General features: G+C 38.6%; 1 protein-coding gene across 2 annotated transcripts in view; it reads right to left on the bottom strand.

The window, feature by feature from the left end:
* nsg2 (neuronal vesicle trafficking associated 2) overlaps window positions 1-18,521 on the bottom strand; it is a 48,832-nt gene that overhangs the window by 14,162 nt on the left and 16,149 nt on the right. For both annotated transcript variants that reach the window (XM_059352201.1, XM_059352202.1), the window contains one exon: window positions 16,951-17,061. In XM_059352201.1, the coding sequence (XP_059208184.1) occupies window positions 16,951-17,061 (111 nt within the window). The remainder of the gene's footprint in view (window positions 1-16,950; window positions 17,062-18,521) is intronic.

Genomic DNA, 18,521 nt, shown 5'->3' on the forward strand with positions numbered 1-18,521 from the left:
CACTAAGCCCTCACCTATTCATCACATGTATAAGCGTTTAAGTCAGGGATCAGCTAGCTACATAAAAATGTAAATGAAATATTCTCTTATCCTCTTAAGGCAGTTTGGTAATGATGAAATTAATGAAGCGGGTGACGGCACACCTTTTAGGGCAAGTGGTTGAAAACTACAACCGATAACTGAAAGGTCGACGGGTTTGATCTCTGTGTGTCCTTCAGCAAAACACTGAGCTGCTCTCAGCCACTCACTCACGCCAGTCACTGTACAGGGAATATAAATGTGCAGCTTGTGGATGAGGGTTTTAGGGCACTGGTGCAGTCTGGGACAAGACAGTAGTGGCAATATGGACAACAGAAGATACATTGAAAAAGGTATAATGGGCTAAAAAGTATCCAGTTTATTTAGGTAAAAAGTACCAATATGGCTGAACATTACTTCACTGTAAGTCAAAGTCCTGCAGTCAAACTCTGACAATAAAAGTATTGACAGAAGAGTATTATGAGTATGTACAGTCATGGAAAAAAATATTAGATCATTGATTTCTTCAATTTCTTGTTCATTTTAATGCCTGGCACAACTAAAGGTACATTTGTTTGGACAAATATAATGATAACAACAAGAATAGCTCATAAGAGTTTAATTTAAGAGCTGATATCTAGACATTTTCCATAGTTTTCTTGATAATGACCAAACTTATTATCAGTTCAACACACCAAGAGCTCAACACACTGCAGATCAAGAAAACACATGGAAACAGATGCAGTGAAGAATAATCTTCACCAGTTTTACAAGTCTGTTATCCCTCATTGTGCTTGCAATCATTCAAATATTATAATAAGAAGCGAAAGGCTAACAGCATGCAGGTATCTGTAAAATATCTGAATCACACCATCTCAATGTGAAAGTAAACCCAAAATAATAACACTGTAGGTCCTTTTCCAACAATACTGATGGATGACTTTAATGACTTTAATAGCTTCATAATCCACAAACAGCAATAAGCATTGTGAGTCCTGGCCATGTGAATCACTTTTGATTGCATATGTAACAGTGATGTTTTCATGTATTGTGAAGACGAGAGAGATGATTCTTCATAGTTTCTTCTAGTTGTGCTGTGACTATTTGCACCAGCTTTCTTGATTTGCAGTGTTTTGAGCTTTCAGGGCCAATGTACAAAAACCTCCCTAAAGTATTAGAAGTAAAAGTACACATGCAGAAAAATGGGCCCAAGTGAGCAAAATATTTACGTATACTACATATTCAAATGAATACTCATGCATAAATGAGTATTTTACCGCTGTAACTGGAGCTATTTTTAACTACATTTTACAATTCAAAGGGACCCAAAGTAAATCTGAGGATTCATGAGGTAAATAATGAGATATTAAAGAATACAAAACACTGATTTGTATTCATATCGTGGATGTCTCTCCAATATTTGCTATAGTTGTGAATTATTGGATAATTTGAGCTCATTGAGTCTGAAGACAATGTTTAACTAAAAGCATCATGAGGGATTTAGAGGGTAAATCAACTCATAGACATCTTAAAAGTGTAAAAAGTACAATATTCCCCTCTGAAATGCAGTGGAGTAGCAGTATAAAGTAGCATAAAATAGTACAAGTGCAAGTATCTCATGCTCACATACCAGCTCGATGCTACTTTTTTCTCTCCAAAATTGATATTTCTCGAGTTGTATGTGAGAAGAGCTCACTCTTTTTCATTGATTTTCTTTCAGGATCTTTTTTTTTGCAGAAGTGACTGCTAATCTCTTTGCACCTAAAGCATCTCAGTGCAAAGTTCTTCTTTGTTTTTAGTCAGTGGAACAAAAGACAACTCTCAAAGCGGAGATCTCTGGGGAGCCAGCTACCTCCGAGCAGAGTATCTGAGACAGGGCAGGGGGATGTCAAGGAGACCGTGTACGGGGAGCGGGGCTCTCGAGGACTGGCTATCCGGTTGAGACGAGCACGGACACTGTAGTGTGGCAACAAAGAACAAACACCCCGCTGTCGGGATGCATCGCGTCTCGGATGGAAACATAAACTGTTAAAATGCCAACCTGACAAAACACAAGACTCAGGTCTGCACTTGTCTCCCTCGGAGCTTTGCAGGAGGTTTGTGGGATGTCGTATAGTGAGGTCAACAAGATATATGGTTCAATAATTCCCAGAAACAATGAATAGAACATGGGCTTAGTGGATACTTATGCAGTTCTCCTGCTGTTTTTCTTTGAAGTGAGGGAATTTAGTATAGATCCACCATTTGTATAAAGGTCACACAGACGCAATAAAGAAAACAGCTCATTCAGTAAAACTACATCACTGTGTGTTTGTTGTACTAGTGCAGTGCCCGTAGGAAGTATGTGTTTGTACATTACATGCCACAGTACAACGTCTGCAAACACATCCTTCATAAGGTACGCACACCATCCAGCACATACATATTGAACATTGATATTTGCTGGAAACTATTTGAATATTATTGGAAAATTGAACCTTGTAGCGCACTTTAAAACTCTGAAAGATAGGTAGGCTAAATAGACTTACAGATGAGATGAGTCAGGCGTCGAAATCCAGAGTGAATTGTGTTACTGACCAGGTGTAGGCCTATCACACAATGGGGCGGAGCTTCCCTAAAAGGCGCCCGATCAGAAACAGTGCAATGCCGCAACACGTCCTATGTAAATTATGATATTTTAAAAAATGACTTCAAAAATCTTCAAAATCGAGGATGCACACCTTCGTGCCAGTTGCAAGCCGCATACGAAATATTAGGTCAGTCTGACTAACGGTCAGCAAGATATGCCCTAGACACACATCCACACACACACACACACACACACACACACACACACACACACACATACACACAAGCGCTTCTTGCTTTATAGATAGATGGTGTCTTGGTCTTGGATCGCTAAATTCAAGGATTAAGACTTACAGTCATGGAAAAAATTATAAGACCACCATTGTTTTCTTCACTTTATTATTCATTTTTAATGCCTGGTACAACTAAAGGCACTGCATTTGTCTGGACAAACATAATGATAACAGCAAAACTAACTCATAAGAGTTTAATTTAAGAGCTGATATATAGACATTTTTCATGGTTTTCTTGATAATAACCAAAATCATTATCATGAAAACAAATGTACCTTTAGATGTACCAGGCATTATGATGAACAAGTAATTGAAGAAAAAAAGTCTTATATTTTTTTCCATGACTGTATATAGAAAGATTCAGCAATGCACAAGATAAAAAGTGTTATTCTGTGTGGTATATTCTCCCCTTCTGTGACTCTGCACACTCAGAGGTGAACGACTTACAAACACTTTGTACTTGAACGTCCTGTACAGCCTCCTGCATAAAAGCACCGTAAGAAGTGCTGAATGTCCTTTTAAAACTGACCTGGCTTGCCATTGCACTGACTTGCAGAAGCAAAGTGAAGCCCCTGCAACTGATCTGGGCAGATTACAGTCATCTGCAGTATAAAAGTTAAACTTTTAAAAATCTTAAACTACAGCATCACATCCGTATTAGTGAATTTGAAGTCTCCGATGCAATCACAAAGGAGCCAAGTGAGCTTAGCTGGGAGATGAGAGATTTCATCCTGCACACTGAAAGATAGCGTGCTGACTGTCCATGGTGACTTGGCCTATTTTTCGGAGATGGCGCCGACTCTTTACATTCTGAAAATCCAGTTTTGATGGGAAAGTTATAATAATAATCAGCCTTTTTTTCTTGAATAATACTTTATTAGAAATTGGGGGCAACATGAGGTCAAGTGTGTGAATTGAGGTGTCTTGCGTGTGTCTTTATATAGATATTCTGAGTTTTTCACTGTCTGGGTAGTAACATGTGTCACTCTAGGAACATGAAATTTTTTTTTCTCACATGCATGCTGAATCTACAAGTTGAGCGCTGAGTGAGACTGTGCATGTTCAGCAGGAGATAGATATTAATTATGCTAATGTATCCCAATTAAGCAAGGTCTCCATGGAGACAGAACTTCAAAGGTTTTGTCGGAGAACGCTGTCATATTGGTTAGAGGAGAATGTGCTCTTGGCGTATAGACTCCAAATCAAACAGCAGGTGGTCTTAAAATGACAGAAGCAGAAAAGGGCAAAAGAGACAAAGACAGAAAATACATAAACAACACCATGAATAAACATCATGGGACACGATGATGCTCAGCTGCTTTTAAACTATGATGTGTAACCTACTGTACACACACACACACACACACACACACACACACACATGTCCACTGAGGGAATACAAATCAATAATAACAAAAAGTTCAAGTGAATAATGTGAAGCGCGCACACAAAAACACACTCAAACACGTTTAAACAGACACTAATTATGAATCAGTAATAAATCTCTGAGGAGACACAAAACATCTGGATTAGATTTGCTAATCAGCTCCTACTCTGCTGGATGAAGATGTTGCAAGAGAGGAAATATTATTAATGATGGGACCCGCCTCCACACACACACACACACACACAAACACACACAGGACACTTAGCACACCTCTAAAATGTTGTTTACATCACAAGACAAGGTTCATTACTCTAATGTATCCCAGCTCTCTGTCTCCTGGGTATTTTTTATGTTCCTGCATATGTTCACCATGCAGACAGCTGCGTGTGTGTGCGTGCAAGTAAATGTGCTGAGTTGCTACTTCATCACTCTTAATGTGTGTAAGTTTGCAAGTCATGTTGACAGATGACTTGAAATTCAAGTCTTTTTGTTTTGGGGTCCAAACAGACCTGAAGTAATGCGAAAGTTTCATATAAGAATATCTACTTATTTTCGATTATTGGACTTAATTTTTTTATATTTATATGTTTTGCCCCCTTACAGTACTTACAAACAGCATATTTCTCAGGTGCAATATAAAATGTAGCCGTATATTATTATTATTATTATTATTATTATTATTATTATTATCAAATGCTGTTCTGGCAGTATCTCCTAATACATGGTCGCTCATTGTTTTTAATTGTTAGTTATGGTTTCACTTTCATTGTGATATGTTTGAAAGAGATTGATTAATCACTTAATGAGTGACCGTGTCGTTGTAGAGACTTATATTTCTGCAAAATTAGTTTTTTTGAATAATCTTTAGGCTATTTATATCACATTTTTATGCAGTGTAATTTACAATGATTACAAAAATAAAATTAAGGCTGTTTGAAACGAGGTCAGTGGTTGGCCTTCAGTCAGTCTCGGCTGTCTGTGAGTGTCTGTGGCCCAAATTTTTTAGGCGTGTCCAACACTGTTGGTACTAGTCAGCTCATGTAATTGTTTTTTTGGAAAATTGAGGATGTTGAATTGGCAGCAGCGGCTATCGGTGAGAGAAATCACTCTGATTGGCTGCTCTGCTTAAGCAAATCAGTGCATGAGAAGAAGAGAAATGCAAGTTAGGAAAGCATTTTTATAGCATGTAATCATCATTTGATCAGACAAATTCTAAGTCAAAGTGGTGCGAGAGTGTGCAAGGCCTTTTTTGTGTTCCCTTTGTGGTGGACGAATAAAGACTAGCGCCACCTGCTGGCATGGAGAGTCAGTTTCTCACACAGCTGCAGAATGTACAAGCAAAAGTGCAACTTTTTTTTGCCCGAACACTGACTTGAGGCGATGCAACAGTCTTTATTGCTGCCAGCTCTCAGTGTCTGGGCTCTTAGCTTCAGGATTTGGGACATTACATGCAAATAATGGTAATCCCAGGAGTACCACAGGACTCAGACATGACTGCTGTAGCAATCACAGGAGAACATTGTTTAGAGATATATATCTTTGAATAAAAGGGGAAAAACTTTAGAAGACAGATAGAAAGGATTGTTATACTTAGATTGAGTAGATGGCGAGATTTTGGGGAGCAATATGAATCAAGTGGAGAGAGGAGAATGTGCGGATTTGTCTTAAAGAGAAAAGCTTTAGGGGTGAAACAGATGATGGGGAGACTGTAAGCTGCCTGCTGCCCTTATGCTCCACTTTAACCATTTTCACAGTTGGTTCAAATTGAGGAGAGTCAAGTATGTCAGCCAGCACATTGGAGTAAAAAAAGAAGTTCAGAATATGTGCACTGTAACAAATTGCTGTAAAAATTCAGTGTTTTTGTGGAATATAAAAATGATATTGTATTTAATGTATTAGCTGAATGTGATGCAGTGTTTAAAAATATAATGTTATCAACATTACAACACTGAATTCATTGTACATGTTTAATACTGCAATATAGCTTTAATAAAAGTTTAATGTTGGCAGGATCTCTTGTCAGAGTGATTTCTATGTTGAAATTTTCAGGGGTTTTAAACTGTTTATGTAGATTACAGCAGTTACACAGTGAAATAACAGCACACTACCACTGTCACTGCAGCTGCCAGTATTTTACTGTAATTTAACAGGGAAATGTGTTAAAGTGTGAGTTTATCGGCATTAAATTAAAGATGAGGAACCAAAGGAATAATAATTATGATAATGGGGCGGAAAGACAACGAATGATACTAATAATACATCAAAAGAGTGATACTGCTGCACTGTCACTACAGACATGTATGATGGGGAAAGGTGAATCGATGGCAAGGACAGATGTGAAAGTGAGAGGAAACAACAGAGAAGTGACAAGTGGAGGGTCAGACCAGTCATCCGCAGTCTGTCCGTCTGCTAATTGCTCCCATGGCTCAGCTTGTCAGAACAACAGCAGCAAAGTGAAGGACTCTGGCTCAGGACGGAGAGCACAATGACCGCTCGCTTGCTTTCTTCACTTTATCATTTTCAAGATGGAAACATCAAAGCCTGGCTTTTTTTTTCTTCTCTGGCTCATGTTGTCATTTCTATTGTGGCAGAATGAAAAGGTATTGACTGGCTGAGGCGAGCATGTTAAGCAGGTGGAATTTATTCTTTGAGTCTTATCGTTCTTTAATTCATCATGTGTGCACAGAGGTTTAATTAAAAAAAAACATTTTAATCATACCTATCATGGAAGGTAACAACATGGCCCATAAATTACATAGTGTACATGAAATACATAATTTGTAAAAAAAAAAAAAAAAAATTTAAAAAGGCTTATAAAAAGGCTTGTAAAAAGGGCTTCAAATCACTTTTTCAAAATAAAAGCATCTTCTGATCTGATAGCACTGTGGTTAAGGTTTATCAAAGCACAAAAATGACTTTGTTAAGCTTTAAGACGATCATAGTTCAAAATTAGGAATAAACTGATCTGATTATTTAAGCAGATCAGGAATCTGACAGTTGCAACATATTTTATTTTAAATAGTTTATTTTTCATAGTTATTATAAAAAATCTGTGTATTCCTCTTTCAATTACATTCATTCTGTAAAGGTGAACAGCCAAAACACACACAAAAAGACCAGATTTTAGTTTTTCTTGATGTTGCTGGGGGCTGACTTGTACTTTTTGTGGTGTTTGGAAAAACTGGAAAGCACTCAACACATCTCAGCGAAGCAAGCCGTCATTAATCATAGCATACATGTGCCAGATCTATTTTTTTTAGTTCAAGTAACTGCAATAGTTAATGAAAAATTGTAAAACTGGTGTTAAAAAAATGCCTTATCTTGCAATGTTCAGAAATCCTTTAAATATTGCTGGATCAGCACCAGACACTAATGACTTTTTTCCTGCGGCAATGGCCTCATTTTTTTCCTCCAAATTTTATTGAAATATGCTCACATGTTTTAGAGATTTTCTGCTAGCGATCAAAACAGAAGACAAAGATGATAATTATGTTCACAGGCAGTTTCCAACCAAGCAATTATTCCTTAAGAAACTGTGACTTAATTCGATCCGCTCCCTAAGAATCTGGTAAAACAGAATTAGACGAGATGTTGTTATAAGGAAAAACACGGGTATTTGTTACTGTTCCTCTCCTGAGCTGACTGATGCAGTACACTTAAACAAATCAGGCTGCATATGCATATGTGTGCCAAGAGATTTAATACTGTCAGACTGCGTGGACTTGTTGGCCAATGATCAGGCCCAGAAATCCTTTTTGGCCTTGGCAACCCCTGACAACTGAGTTATTATGTCCTACAATAGAGTTTGGATGCAGCTGCCGCCGCACCCTTGAATAAAACAAGACAGTTGGTCAATCTCAGATGGATTCTTTTCCTGTAATCACAAATTTGATTCTTTCTTTGACCTTTGAAATCAAATAGGATGTGCAGAAATGCCATTTTGTTCAAGTGTTTCTCTTATTTTGAAAGGGTTGGAGATGATTTGTATGCGTGTGCATTCACGTCTGCAGATATTGAGCAGAAAGTGATTGAAGTCTGCTGTCTTTTGAGGTGCCGCTTGATATGGGATGAAACAAGATGAAGAGCAGAACAGAAGCCATCTGGACTTAAATTATCAAAAATACTACTCACACAGCAGCCATGTCTGCCTTTCTATCTGGTCGTAATGGTTGAGGTGTGTCTGTCCATCCTTTGGGTGTGTCTAAGAGTCTTTCAGCTGACACAGGGGACCTCTTTGCAGTGACAAATTACTCGACTTTGGGGCGACAGGCTGACCTAACCAGGACTGTGTTTGTGGTTCAATGGAGCGTGAAGACGCACACACCACCCAGCTGTATGTTGCTTCTTAATTTACAAAGTTTTACAATTTCTAGCCTGTTAACAGCATCCACTTCCTGTCTGTTTCACACAGATAACCCCTTGATTTCCATCATATCAAGCTGAGGTCTACACTGAGCTGTTGCAGCCTGAACCAATTCATTATTCAACAATGACAGTCAGCAACTAAAAGTGTATGTACTTCAAGTGTGTGTGTGCGCCAGCCAAGGCTCTAGGATCTAGGGATCACATCTGGCTAGTTCATTTTATCAGGGGCCAATTTTAAACAATAAGATGTCTGTGAATATCTGCCAAAAGGAGCTGGCATTGTTATAACAGAACTGTGAGTGTGCATGTTAGAAATGTTGTAAAATGCTTCCCAGAACTGAATTTGATGAGAGAGTGAGAGTGTGCTGCCACTGACTGTTGGTTTGTTATGAGATGAGGATGAAGGAGAGAAAAAAGGAAGAAGATGGAAGGATGCTAAATGGTGAACAAAAGTGTGAGCTGGACAGATGATGAGAGGGAGAGAAGGTGCAAGAGAGAGAGAGAGAGAATGATGCAGGTGAAAGATTAGCCAAACAACAGTTAGTAAGTATGCCAGGTTAAGAACGTACAAGCTGCTTTTGGGCAAAACCACAGATAATAGTGATGTAAGATGATTACTACATCAAAGATAGCTCAGTTTTGAGTCTTCAGCATAAAGACCTTTGGTTGTTTCCATGAATGTAATGCATTTCCTAGCACCCTAGAATTTCATGAAGGATCTGCAAGCATGCAGCAGCGTATATATTTTAGTTTCCCATACGGTTCTAGTGGGCATAGTTTAAGATTCAATATTTTGTTTATATTTTGGACACTTTCCTCCCACAAAATACAACCTAGTGGGTCATTTGCGCTGCACCTTATTATGACCCATATTTACGCTTGTAGTTAACACTGCCCTCTAGTGGTCATAGCTATTTTTACATAACTTCCGTAAGTACTTCACTTCTGGCATTTACTGTACGTACATTTATTTACTTTCTAAACAGCCTTACCAGGAAGTTTTTTGCCCTAAACCTAGGACAGTGGTTTTGCAGCCTAAATTCACAGAACCTGCAGCCTTTTTTTTACAACCGTGAACCGTACGTGTATGTATAATGACGTGTTTGCTATATTTTAGAATGCTCCGCAATACTGCGAGCTACAATTTTGACAAACGCTCATATGTGTCGTTACGGCTGGAATTGACAAACGGTCTATTCCGTCGTTTAGGTTGAACATCTTGTTGGACATTAGGGCAGTCAAACTTAACGCGATAATAACGTGTTAATGCAAATTCCTTTTAACGACGTTCATTTTTTTAACACACGACTGATGCACGCATGTTCTGTCATTATGACCCTCGGCCCGCCCCGTAGTTTGGGAAATCAGTAAGCGGTGGAGCAGTAACGTTGTAAATGGAGAGCAGAAACAACCATACGTGGGCAGAAATGAATACAGATGGTCTTTTGAATGACAAGTTCAGCCTCAACCAACCAAAGTTATCTGTCGGTGTGAATGAGTTACCACGGAGACGTCCAGTGTCAGGTACCAGAGAATGACTCCTCCCCCTCACTCCTCAAGGTACATGCACACTGTATTTATTGTTTGTTTTAATTAATTTTTGTATCACCCTGTTTTAATTCAACTTAGCAGAAGGGGATGTGTGATACTTTATTATCCCCATGAGGTTAGACACAATTACATGGTGTGAGATGATTTGCTTTAAGTGTGAAGGATCCAGGGAATGAACTTATTTAACTGACCAAGGTTCCGGTTGTACAATGTGTCTGTTGTTGTGATGCATGAGGTCAATCATTTTGTGTTGAACTGCTTAAAAAAGGATGTTTAGTGAACCTTGACACAAGTTAAGTTGGACCCTATATGGGGTTAGTATTATTGAGTCATGCAACATTCATCTGTTGTTTCTTGAGCCACAGTTTACTATGTTTTGCTTTCAGCATATTTTTTGAGCATGCACTAAGTTTGAGGTTATTGTGGACAGTATTTGTCATTCTTTTGGATTGTTTCAATAATAATAAACTTGCATTTGCATAAAGCAAGCATATGTGTTATATGTTGATAAGAATAGTAAAAACTTTTAGCAAAGATAAAAAATATTACATTTCATCTTTTAGAAATACATCAACTTTGGATACATTTGTACATAAACTTCAAGTGAAAATCATTTAAAACAGCTCAAACAATTAGAATAATAATGTGTAGATCAAACATAGAAGATGAAAGTTCCCATAACACTTGCTGTACTGTGTAGTGCAGCAGAGGAGTCGCTCCAAACTAGCAAAAAAAAGCATCCATCCTCTTCTTTCCCTCCCTCTGATGTTCTCCCTTATTCAACAGCACACAAGGTTCAGAGTATAATACTAATGCTAAAGGTAAATCAATGCTTCCCCTATTGCTCACTTGAACGTCTGTGTGTGGGGATCAGTGTGGGTGTTTAACAGAGAGCAGACGACACATATGAACACTCCCTATAATGAGCATACTTTTAGTCATCCATACAAAACAAGGAAGAACAATACGTGGAATGGGAGGCTGTGCAAGGTTTGGAACAAAAGCAGTAATTACCTCCAACCTGACAAACAGTGGAGGCCTTCTGTGGAGGCGGCAGATTGCAGCAAAGCTTTTATCATATCGTGAAGTGGAGGTAATAATGGGATAATTGTTTTGGATGATGGCTGCCTCTCCCGTCGCTACCTGCACAGGCCTCCTAACTCCTGCTGGCACTGAGAGGGTTCAGCTTGGCAGTCACGCCGCTGTCATGTGGTCAGTGTTTGTGTATATATTGTGTATATCGTGTGGTTTGTGTTGGAGTGTCAGTCCTACGAGTGGGCATGTGCACGTGGGTTTGAAGTGTGTGCCGGCCAAGTACACCATGTTTTCTGCATAGCGAGCGAGCCAGGAACCAAGCAGGACAACACGAATTAAATCTCCCTTTCATCAATCTCTACACCTGCATCTCTCAATCCCTGCCCTACTGCGCCACACTAATCCTTTCCTCTCTTCCAAGTTCTCATTTTCATGGACGGTCATCGTGGCATTTTCTTTTCATCAGAAAGTCTGCAGTCGAGTGTGGTGGCAGGAATGGAAGAGAAAGAGAATAGATGTTTTGCAGCAAAGGTCATGTGCTGAATGTAAATCCAAAGCACTGCAAATACCACAATGCAGCAGCTTTTCTCTTCCCTCGCTTTCATCGTTCTCATTGAATCACAACCGATAATGGGATTTCGTGGCCATGCAATGCATTGAATCTCATAAATAAATATATAAATGATTCTACACTATACATTTATCATGTCTCATTTAATGTTATTGCTGCGTAGATCCTTTTCATTGAAACATGTTCTTTGTTCTGTTTCCTAGAAATCACTTGTATGCAAACAATTGTAAACAACAATTAATTTTAAGCGAAACCAAATTACATTTTCTATTTACATGATGATCTGGCAATTCACAATAAAGGGTTGCAACCTCTCAGTAATGTTCACTGACAACTTAATATGGGTTTTTTTTTGTTCAAACCACTAGACAATTTTGCAATTTACTATCTGGTTGCAGGGATTACAGCAATATTATTATTATTATTATTATTATTAGTAGTAGTAGTAGTAGTAGTAGTAGTAGTAGCAGTAGTAGTATTTATTTTTTATTATCTTTTTTTGATATTTTACGTTTTTTTTTTTTTTTAAACTAAGCAATGGCCAGCATTTAATTTAATTCAAAACATATTTACTGTCGCAAATGCGGATTATACAGACTTGGATAGTGTTTAATATGGTTGACCAAAATATTCAGCTGGACTTTTTCACTCAAAAAAACAACAACTTGTAAAGGTCCGAACACAACAATTCATTAGAAATTAAATAAATAACTATAAAAACTATAAATAACACAACAATTAATAAATAGATAAATAACCCTGAAATGACAAGACCATTTTAAACCTATAAAAAAAAGCAGCCACACCTGTAATAAACATTAAATGAGGTAGTGTGTGTGTAAAACATTACATTATTTTTTACACTTAAAATCAACTATTGCCACAGGCTATTTCAACTTAATGAAAAAACTTTGATATTAAATTAACTTTAATTTCCTGGTATCCTTTTTTTCTTTGTGTGGTGCAAGCTGCATGAGACACTTTGCCAACATTATTTAAATCAAAAGACTGAACCAGATCCTGCTTAGACATCTCCAGGTTCCATTTGCTCGATATGCTGTGAAATTCACGAGCTTTATAGTCTGGCTTTATTTCACATAGTTAATGAGGGCAGAAATGTGCTCTCCTCGGTTCGTTCATGGAACAAAACAACTAGAGGGAATACGTCGTATCTCAGGACTGCTGGGAGTAATCACAAAGCCAGAGAAAGAGAGGGAGGGAGGAGGCTAAAAGGCAGGCGGCGAGGGACAGAGCGAGAGTATGAGGGAGGGGAGAGGGAGGGGACTGTGACACGGTAAGTGATGACACATGAACCTGGTCTAAAGGGATGAATCTTTGAGGTACAGATAGGAGAGGATGGATGAGAGAGGAAAGGAGAGACAGCAGGGAGGGAGCTCTTCTGAGAATCCATCTGCACTTCCACCAAATTAAAACTCTATTTTATATTGTTGATGCTTTATTCTTAGGGCAATAATGGATATTAAGTCTGCCTTACCTATTTCTGTCTGCTTTTTCTTGCATAAGGATCACTCTGTGCTCACAGTAACACTGTCATGGCCATGTGTCACTGTGGATTAAAAGCTGCAACAAAAAGTCTTTTATAAAAACAAGCCGCACTGCGTTTGGAAATAAAGCAGTTTCAATCAAAAAGGGAAAAGCAATACAGTAAGCAAAAACATGCAAGGAGAAGGAAGATAGCAGCAGCAGCAGCAGGGAAGGAGAGAGAGATGGAGTAAAGGATGGAGAGTGTAAGCAGGAGCGAGGCGGTGAGGGAGGGCAGATTAGAGAGCATTTTACACTCTGAGCTCTTCATCCATCAACACAATCTGCAAAGCTTTGAAGAGAGAAGAGATGTGCAAGCTTTTCATCCAGAAATGTTTGCTCTGCACTGCACAGCATGCTGTGTGTGTGTGTGTGTAGACATGCATGCAGAATCAGCTCTGTCAGTCAAGCAAAGCAAGCCGTTCAGCTGAGCACCTAAACACAACCGACGTCGCACAAAATCACACAGACTAAAATTCACATTTCTGCCTCACAAAAGTTGATGCAGTGTGGCAGGCCAGAGATGACAGTTGCTGCAACATTTTGGAGTAACTCTGATGAGCAACAATTTTCTCACAAATTGGCTCAGCATTCCTGCATGTCACTGTATATATTTTTGACACTGTCTCTCGACTTATTTTCCTTGCGGCAAGTGTCACATATCCACAAGTCTCCAAAACACCTGTCAAGTTTTATCTTAAAGGATCCACGGATACAGCATTGCACTCCTACTGTGTGACACTGTCAGTCTCACAATGGACTGAATCAATGCAGCAGAAGTACAGATGTTGCTTTTTATCCTTCATATTTTTCTCTCTTGTCAAAAACTGGCATCTTCATTTCCCATAATGCAACTCCAGCGCTGACAGTTTGGTCAGAGGTGAATTCAGGTGTGTGACAGTAACAGAAAAGTGGCAAAACACACCAGACTTAAAAAATGAGGGAAGTGCCTTAAACCTACATTCTTCCAAATGACCAGCAGGGGGCAACTCCACTGGTTGCATATGAGAAAATGACCATACTTCTTACTATATTTATAACCTTGGTAAATATTTTTAATGCGTTTATGGTCTCAATTGGTGGTAAAATTGTCTTTGATTATGCATATCGATTTATTGTATTATGTGATAACTATTCCTGGTTTTAAAGATTGCATTACAGTAAAGTGATGCAATTTTCCTAAACCCCCAGACAGTTTTCACTGTCATTATATCCACATAACTAATGAATTTTTTTTAGAAATATCAATGGGTAAATATTTTGTAAAAGCACCTATAGTCAACCCCTCAGTATTGTTGAAATATGGACATCAGGGTATTAGGTGCAAAAAAGATTGTGGTATTTGATTTTCTAGATATCAGACCTCAGCTGTTTCACTTTGCACATTGCTAGCCTAGCTAACTAGCTAGCTAGCACTATCTGCACTTAGCTCCAACCTCTCGTCTAAATATGGTCACTTCTGGCTCCAGAAAACTTAGATGGCGACGTCCAAAAATGCCAAACTGGAGAAAACCATAGTCTACAAAACACTGGCTGATGTCACATTGACTGTCTATTAAACAGTGTATGCTAACAGCTAATGTAGCCTTTATGATTGAACCTGTAAAAATAAATATAATGTAAGCACTTATCAACTCCCTCCCCTCTCCTCCCAGTATTCATTCCCAATAAAAGCTTCTTGTAAGTGCTAATGGCTGTATGAGAATGGGCAATAAGAGAATACAAACATTGAGATGATAGATATTAATCAACTGTCAGAATTCCCTTTAATATTTCTAGTTTTATTAGGCCTTTGAGCAACATTACGAATTATTGTGATGAATTAACTTGATTTCTCAGGTATTAATAAAATAAATTGTATTTGTCAAAAACAGACATTCCCCCTTTTATGCATAAGACAATCTAGGTGTCTTGTGCATAAAATATTTCTCAACTGAATTTCATCCATACCCGTCACTCCTAATCCCCTTTTCCTGTCTGATGTTAAATATAGGTCATAAAAGGCTGGAGGACTTCCTGCCCTTTACACGTCTGTATATAAAATCGATAAGGAACTGCAGGACTTCATGGACAAAGCAGATATTTCCTCTACACAGAGGATTACTGACATGCTTCTTCACTCATGCTGCCATTTCCAAACCACAGAGCTCATCTCACAGCTTTAGAGTGCAGCTGTAGCAGCCCAAGTGATGCAGTTTTCTACTTAACCTTGGCTGCGTGCTCTGACACGGCTTCAGTGTGTGAATGTAGCCTGTTTGTGTGTTCATGTAAACACACTGCCTCATCCAGACAGATTTCACAGCTTTTTTACTGCCTGAGATCTCATTCTGTTCTCCTCCGCTTTGAAGGACCTTTCAGGCCAGTGTTACACTTCTCTTTTGCTCACACACACACACACACACACACACACCTACACTTCACACCGGCATTTGCACACCTCCGCTTGCGCACTTTCTTTCCTCTCTCTCAGTCAGGGTTGCCATGGAGGGAGGTTTTCTTTGCTGCCATGACAACATGAGTTCTCTTTGGTCTCCCCTAACGACAGAAGAACGGAGCAGACAGCTCCGGGTGATGTCGATGTTTTTGGACTGGTAGCTCGGTGATTCACACACACCGCTGTAGTCACCTGTCCTACTCTCTGCAAGTTAGTGGGGGAAGAAGTACTCAGCTCCTTTACTTAGGAAAAAGAAGCCATACTTAAAAGATTCTCAGTCTGTCCTCTGTATACATCTTTCTTAAATATCCCTACTTTCTGTCCTGCATATCCACACCCCATTTGCATCTCTTACACCTGAGTATTTTAAAGCAAACTGTCTGAACGAGTGTATCTCTAAACCTAACTGGCAGTTCAACCTGGTCACACTGATCTACTTTCTGGAAACCAGGAGAGGAATGGCAGATTAATAAATATCCTACTGCTGATTAGAGACAAAGATCCTAATAAAAAAACACAGGAAATGTTCCATTTAGACATTCATTCATCACAGACCAAGTATAGTTTATGTTTTGTTGTTTTTTTATCAGGACTGGAAGTAAGAATAGTTTAACATGTCTTTTGTGCAGTATAACTCACTTATACGGTTATTAATCATTTAAGAAAATAAAATAAACCAATGATTGACTTTTATGTAGTAGAAAAATTATAGATAATGTGATCTATACATAAAACGTTTTTCTACAACCTCTGCTTTCAACCTCTCTCTTGTCCTCTCCTCTCTGCTCTGTGTAAACAGCGTGCAGTTCAGTCTAAATTTCACTGAAGTTTTGTCATGTGACCATTGGTCTCAGCTGAGTCATTCATAGCTTAAAAGTGAAGCTGAAGAGTGCAGAATGTAATGTTTCTTTACAGTGTCTGGTTAGTGTAAACACTTATAATAGATAGAATAAAATAAAATGTATATAGAAAATTTATATTGATAAAATGTCATTATTTGTAGGTGAGAATTGTTCAAGAACGTTTGAGTTCTGACAAAAATTCTGGTAAACCAGATGATAAAATGTTTTGTTGATTGAGGCTGTGGGGTTCTGAGGGGTTAATAAGGTCTGGGTCTATGCAGATACAGATCAGGCATATCTGATCAGTTCATTCATCACAAGTTTAGTAATTCATTAATTCTTACCTTAAGTCTCTCAGACACCCCATCAGTAAAGCTGATGGTAAACTCCTCCACCTTGGGGACCTTCAGCCTCTTCTTCTCTGTCTGGTACTCCGTGCGAGTTTTCACCACCACCTGGAGGAGGGAGATAAACCGTTAAAGCAGTTAATTATTCAGGGATGCTGAAGGCATTGAAGTGTGGATGGATGGTAATGTATTTGTGGAAGGGAATGATCAAGTCCCATTTATAAAAAGGTCTTAGTGTAAAACACTTAACATAAAAAAGCATCCATAAAAACAAAATTCAGAAGCACATAAATGAGTCATTTAATAAGATCTCTGTACTCTAGACACAATTCCAAGATACAAGAGGGCAGAGTTTAGAGGCATAAGATTCAAATGACAAAGCCTTCAAATATTAACACTACTTTTTTATATACAGTCATGGAAAAAATGATTAGACCATGCTTTTCTTCAATTTCTTGTTCTTGTTCTTGTTGCTGATATTTAGCCATTTTCCATGATTTTCTTGATAATAACCAAAATTATTATCAAGAAAATCATGGAAAATGGCTAGATAGCAGCTCTTAAATTAAACTCTTATGAGCTAATTTTGTTGTTATCATTATATTTGTCCATTGTACCTTTAGTTGTACCAGGCATTAAAATGAACAATAAACTGAAGAAAACAAGAGTGGTCTAACATTTTTTTCCATCACTGTATAATAGATAATCCAATGTTGTTGTTGTTGTTGTTTTTTTTACGATATTTAAAAATAATAATGCCTTTACTGCTCTCTCTAAAAACAGGATAAGCATAGCCATACAGGAGCAAAAGAACGAACATGACACAAGGCTGCTAAGAGAGGTTGAGATGAGTGCACGGCTCAATACACAAAGGTGGAAGTAAGGACAGAAGGGTGGAGGAGAGCGTAGGCTGCTATTAGATACCTGATACTGAAAAATGTAACACAGCAGCACAATGTTTAATATACAGTATTAATGGAGTATATTGTAATAGACTCTCAATGTATTTTGGCATAAGATCAGATCCCGGCTTTAGATCGTAAATTATCCCCAGCACAGCTAGAAATCATCCAGTAGGAAACAGTGGTGGCAGGAATCTGTTATGGCTCCACTGTAATGTTAACAAGGTCTGGTGCCCACAATTTAAGACCCTCAATCCGAAGGGAAAACGATGTGTTTTGTGCCTGCGGCTAGATGGAGGGGGGAAAAAAGAGCCCGTGTAGCGGAGCCCTGCCCCAATACTGTCAGTCTAACACTCCTCAAGTAAACTGGTTTAGAGGGATGAGAGGGACACAAGGAAAAGAGATGAAGTGAAACTCCCAAACTCTTACATGTTTCTACTTTTTAACTGTGTGTTATAAAAAGGGTTCTGGTTCAAAGGGGTGGATGGGAAAAGTGGATGGGATTTCAGCATTAATTTAGCAACTACAGAGATTCCCTTGAGCAACCTCCAGTCCCGCCCTTAAAGCTGCTATACATGACTTTCAGAGCAAATCTGTGGTTCAGAGTCTGTGCAAAGGTTTCCTCCACATGGCTCTCGTTTTCATTCCCCACTCAATATGAATGCC

This window comes from Centropristis striata, chromosome 15 (genome assembly GCF_030273125.1).
Source record: "Centropristis striata isolate RG_2023a ecotype Rhode Island chromosome 15, C.striata_1.0, whole genome shotgun sequence".
NCBI classification, from domain to species: Eukaryota; Metazoa; Chordata; class Actinopteri; order Perciformes; family Serranidae; genus Centropristis; species Centropristis striata.